At 37.4% G+C, this 6,009-nt stretch overlaps 1 protein-coding gene across 2 annotated transcripts in view; it reads left to right on the top strand.

Moving 5' to 3' along the window:
• Positions 1–6,009, top strand: part of GRB14 (growth factor receptor bound protein 14) — a 123,278-nt gene that overhangs the window by 71,429 nt on the left and 45,840 nt on the right. For both annotated transcript variants that reach the window (XM_007450071.1, XM_007450072.1), the window contains one exon: positions 2,776–2,932. In XM_007450071.1, coding sequence (XP_007450133.1) covers positions 2,776–2,932 — 157 coding nt within the window. The remainder of the gene's footprint in view (positions 1–2,775; positions 2,933–6,009) is intronic.

Here is a 6,009-nt window from a genome sequence, read left to right on the forward strand (position 1 = left end):
TTTTAAAGGGAACTTTATTTTTATTTATTATTTATTTATTTTTGGCTGCATTGGGTCTTTGTTGCTGCGAGCGGGCTTTCTTTAGTTGAGGCGAGCAGGGGCTACTCTTCGTTGCGGTGCACGGGCTTCTCATTGCGGTGGCTTCTCTTGTTTGCAGAGCAGGGGTTCTAGGCACGTGGGCTTCAGTAGTTGTGGCACGCGGGCTCAGTAGTTGTGGCTCGCAGGCTCTAGAGCACAGGCTCTGTAGTTGTGGTGCACCGGCTTAGTTGCTCCGCGGCATGTGGGATCTTCCCAGACTAGGGCTCGAACCCCTGTCCCCTGCATTGGCAGGCAGATTCTTAACCACTGTGCTGCCAGGGAAGCCCAATGACAGCGTTATACTAAAACACTTAGCAAAGGATGTACGCTTTGCATGGGGTCTTAATAAACACAATGAGCTGCTTGAGTTAGGACAACAAGGAGCCATTGAAGAATTTTAGAAGAATGACCTGATGTGATTGGCTATTAGAAAGTTTATTCCCCTAGCAGTATGGAGAAAGAATTGGAGAAGGTCTTTGGCTAGAACAAGAGATATAAGTAGGTGGATATTACCACTAGAAACTTATAGCTTCATGGCACACATATGATTAAAAAACACAATTCAAGTATTTCCTGGTCCAGGGGCCAGTGATATTCTCAGGACCCTTTTCATCTCTTGGCATGGTTTACTCCATGTGGGCCCCATTTTCCCACAGTCTTTCTCTTCATGAACAGTAGCAGCTTCACCCTACACCTGCCCAGTGTAAAAGAGGGCTCACTTTATGGTTATGTGAACAGATATCTAGATTGGCCCTGACTGACTCTGATTAGGTCATGTGCCCACCTCTGAAATAGTCACTGTTGCTAGAGGGATTCTGGGTGTTGATTGATCAATCTGGATAACAACTATGTGAAGCTGAGGCAGTCATGCACTGCTAAACTGGCTATAAAAATAATTTTTTTTTAAAAAAAGGCCTTATTTGTAGCATTTGCCAGTTTCTTTGGTGTACTCCCACCATGGCTGATATCAAGATGCGTGGCTTGCAGAGTTCCTGAATGTTTAACAATCACCTCTTGCAAGCCAGTTCCAGCAGCTCCACTATACCATCACTGAGCTGAAAGTAGAGCTGCCAGAATCACAAAGACTAGTGGTGAGGGAGGGAGTGGGTCTCTAAAAGACAGTCAGAAGGCTCTTAGAAGAGGGATAGGTGCCTGGTTGCCAGTCCAACAAATAAGCCTGCACTCTACTGCGTAACTTAAACTTTGGTGTCGTGATCTCATTTTACTTAGGAATTTTTTTAAAAGTTCTTATATTATTTCCTTGAATAACATTTTTAAGTACCTTATAATATTCCATTTTGTGAAAGTACTATAGTTTACCATTCTTTTGTTGTTGTATATTTAGGTTGATAGAATTATACATAATGCTTTGCTGGATAAGTCTATGCCTAAAGCTGTTTTCCACATTTATGACAGATTTATTGAGATAGTTTGCCTAAGGGAAATTACTGAGTCAAAGGAATGGACCTTTTAATGCTTTCAATAAATACTTTCCAACAGGTGTACAAAATGGTTTTACCAATTTATATCACTCCTGTCATTGTAAGAGAGCAACTATTTCATTCCGCTGTCATTACACATAATTAGAAAAATAATCGATAGAGAATTGACACATCATTTTAATTTTCATTTGTTTGAATTACTGAAAATGTTTAAATGTCTATATTTTTATAAGGTGTATTTCTTATATTGAATTTTCCTACAATTTCCTACTTCTGTGTGTTTTGATCTTACTATACTATTTTCATAGGTATTTAACTTATTATAATTAATTTAATTTATATATGACATATCACAGTTAGTAGTGGAAATTCTAGCACATAGCATAACTTGGTAAATGTTGAGGGGAGTGTTGTATATGAAACTCTCTACTTCTGTATGATTTGGGGTGACATTAGCTGCTGTAATAGATAAAGAATCACAGTGAGTTAACATACTAAAAGTTTATTTCTTGCTCATGTCAAAGTTACATGTGGGCATTCCTAGTTGGGCACCTTCCATGTGGTCATTCAGAGACAAAGCCTCCTTCTGTCCCATGGCTCTGCTCTCCTCTTTAGGTCTTTGTCATCATTTCCATTCAGTGAGAGGCTGGCGTAAGAGAATGGATGACAGTATATGGGAAATTTTTATGGATTAGGTCTGGAGGTGCAACACTGCATGTGCTTACATCTCATTGAGTAAAACTCAATCCCATGGACACAACTAATTGCAAGGGAGAAAAGAAAAAGGATTTGGTGAACATCTAGCCAGTCTTTGCCAAAATTTCTATAACCTGAAATAGAGAAATCTTTATATTCTATTAACTGCTGTTACAACATGTATATCTGGGAATAAATCACCCATGTTACTTGGATTGTTTAAAGATTTAAATATGGAGTGGAAAATTTTACATATTGATAAGAGATATGTAGCTTTTTAGTAGATCAGAGTGGTGGGAAATGACATTGAATGGTCATTGAATGGCCTCCAGTTTAGACACTGAAGAGAAGAGATTGGAAGTTGTCAGACAGAGTGACTTTGACACATATTATAAACAAGTCTTGGATGGGCAACATTTACTCCATGTATAAGAAAATTAGATGTAAAACAAACAGTATAAGGAATTTGTAATTAGCTCAACTGATAAGTTTGATGACTTACTAGAATGATATTTTTAATAGACTATTTTAGCTCATTTTTTAATTTCTACCTACACAGGTAATTAAAGTATACAGTGAAGATGAAACCAGCAGGGCTTTAGAGGTACCCAGTGACATAACTGCCCGAGATGTTTGCCAGCTGTTGATCCTGAAGAATCATTACATTGATGACCACAGCTGGACCCTTTTTGAGCACCTGCCTCACATAGGTCTAGGTAAGGATACAAAATCATAGTCATATCATTGCTTTTCTGTCCCTTATAGTTTGATCATATGGCAAAGGTTTTCTTCACTTGCAGAAAAATAGAGGACAATTATGAATAGTCCTTTTCTTTGTTTTTTATTTTGGGGTTGGTAGCTGAGAGAAAAATAAAGTAGCACAAAATGGAAATAAGAATAGAAATATTAAAACTTTACCACCCTTCATGGTTTAAATAATGATGTGTGGAAATTTGGGAGCTAAACCATAGAGTCTAAACTGATGGAAAGATACATCTCATAATAACCTTTAGTAGCACAATTAACATTTTTTGAGAGGTCAATAAAATATGCTGTTATTTGGACTACTTTTTTTTAAAAATAAATTTATTTATTTATTTATATTTGGCTGTGTTGGGTCTTCGTTTCTGTGTGAGGGCTTTCTCTAGTTGTGGCAAGCGGGGGCCGCTCTTCATCGCGGTGCGCGGGCCTCTCACTGTCGCGTCGTCTCTCGTTGTGGAGCACAGGCTCCAGGCGCGCAGGCTCAGTAGTTGTAGCTCATGGGCCTAGCCGCTCTGCGGCATGTGGGATCTTCCCGGACCAGGGCTCGAACCCGTGTCCCCTGCATCGGCAGGCAGATTCTCAACCACTGTGCCACCAGGGAAGCCCTGGACTACTTTTTGAATTGATTGTAGTGCAGACATGGGAAATATCCACAGTGGTAGTTCTCTTTATGGGACTGTACACCCTAAATTTTTTTTGAAGAATGAGTAATCCTTCACATTTTAAAGTCATAAACATAAAAAAAATCGTATTTATTTACAGTTGGAAATATATCTCTGTATTGTGAACTGTAGAGGCTTTCCCCCTCATATCTTTTAATAAGTTATAAAGAATTTTCATTCTTCTGCTAGCGTGGGACAGAATTTGGCGCCAATTTTGTCTCCCCTTTCTTATTTTTACAAATAAGTATTTTACAAATACTGCTGTTAAAAAACATGTCCCCATAATAGGTAGATGAGAAAGGAAGGAGTTTGTTATGGCAGTGCCATTTGATTCTTTGAATTTTGTATCAGTTTCCCTTGGCTGCTGTAACAAATTAGCATAATCTCAGTGGCTTAAAACAACCAAAGTTGTATTTCGTTACATTTCTGGAGGCCAGAAGTCTGAAATCAGTATCAGTGGATTAAAATCAAGGTATCTTCAGGGATGAGCTTCCTCTGGAGGTTCAAGGAGAGAATCCATTTCCTGCCTCTTCTAGCTTCTTGTGGCTGCTGGTATGCCTTGGCTATGGCTGCATCACTCTAATCTCTACCTCCATGGTCACACTGTGTTCTCTTCTGTCTGTGTGCAGTCTCCCTCTACCTGTCTCTTATAAGATAGTAGCATTTAGGCTTTATCCAGAATAATCCAGGATAATCACTTCATTTCAAGATCCCTAAATCAATGATACCTGCAAAGTTTTGTTTTGTTTTTATTTTTTTACCATGTAAGGTAACAGTCACAGGTTTCAGGGATTAAGATGTAGATATCTTTAGGGGGCTATTATTTAACCTAACATCAACTCCTTTGCATTGTATGTCAAACCACTTTTAGTAATAAACAACTTATTCAAAATTATTTTAAATAAGTTGTCAATGACAGGACAATTTGTCCCTTCAATTTGTTTAAAGAATTGAGAATTTTATACCTAGTCATGAGAGTCATTCACTTTCTTGCATAGCTAGCTACCAATATATAAAAATTTTCCTTCGTTTGATACATAGAGGGTTTACACCTCAGAGCAGCGTACCAAAGTAAGGTTCAGTTCGGATGAGAAGTTTGCCTTTGTCTTATGAAATGCAATAAAGATGATGTTGGCAGAAAAGGTATGTTCTTAGGAGGATCCATTTTTCAAAGATTCTGGAAAATGGTTCATTTAAAGTCCCTTGCATTCCCTGAACCATTCAGGAAGTGTCTATAGTTCTTCCCATTCGAAGACTGCTGTCCAAGGATATGTCAGGACCTGAGGAAGAGGACAGAGGGAAGCCTGTGGAAAAGAAGTTTGTATAGTTCGACAGTCTCCACAGGGATTCTGAACCTCAACCCACCCTCCCACCCCCTGTTTGATAGTTGATGAGCTACAACATGTCAGCTGATCTCCACAGCTGAGCATGTACCTTCCAAGAAAACTTGAATTCTGAAGGTATGCTATACTGGTCCGTGTGACTTGCTGTCTCACCCTCGTAGGGCAGAAAAAGTTCAACATATATTTTCTTCATTGCCATTTGTGACTAATTTAACTTCTATTCATGATCATTACTCTCAGAAGTATGGTGTTAACTCTCAACGGATACCTGCCGTAATTCCAAACTATTTTGTTTGCTTATGCTTCTAGAAATATAGCTCTCAATTAGTATAATATATAATTACAGTATTCTATACTCTTAAATTTTTCTTTTAGAGAGAGTTTAAAAGTCATTAAACATCTTTTGCAGTTATAGTCACTACAATTTATCCCTAACAAAGAGCTTGAAGTTCAGTAATAAAATCTACTTTATAAATCAAGAAGCAGTTTTCACAAGAGACCACGGCAAGTCATGTGAGGAATAAAAAGATTTGTGCAAGTCTTTTAATGTAGAAGCTTAAAATGGAACATTGAGAATGAATTTGAGCTAAATTTAAACTTTTAGGCATTGACTAGAAATGTATTTCTCCATTACTGTATTTTCTGGAAACTGCTGAAATAAAGATGTGAGAATATTGTCTCATGGCTTCATTAACCATGCATTAGACCAAAGCTTATGAGAAAGAAATTTAGTTCCAGAGCTTTTTTTGTGTTCTTTTTTTTCCCTTTGTTTTTACTCAGATAAAAACTTTATACAGTAGAAAAATTGCAGACACTAATGCTACCCAAATACTAATGTATATTAGATTTGCCACCTTCCATTCCTTTTTTAAAAAAATCTGCTGCTTTATTTCTGTAAGGGTACACTGAGATGTTAGATGATAAGAGTTAATGAATATCCAACTAAACTCTTGAGAAACAGTTTTTATTCTTTTTCTTTCTTCTACTTCTTTTTTTTTTTACTTTTTTTTTTTTTTTTTTTTTTGT

This window comes from Lipotes vexillifer, unplaced genomic scaffold, assembly GCF_000442215.2.
Source record: "Lipotes vexillifer unplaced genomic scaffold, Lipotes_vexillifer_v1.1 scaffold330, whole genome shotgun sequence".
In the NCBI taxonomy this organism is placed as follows: Eukaryota; Metazoa; Chordata; class Mammalia; order Artiodactyla; family Lipotidae; genus Lipotes; species Lipotes vexillifer.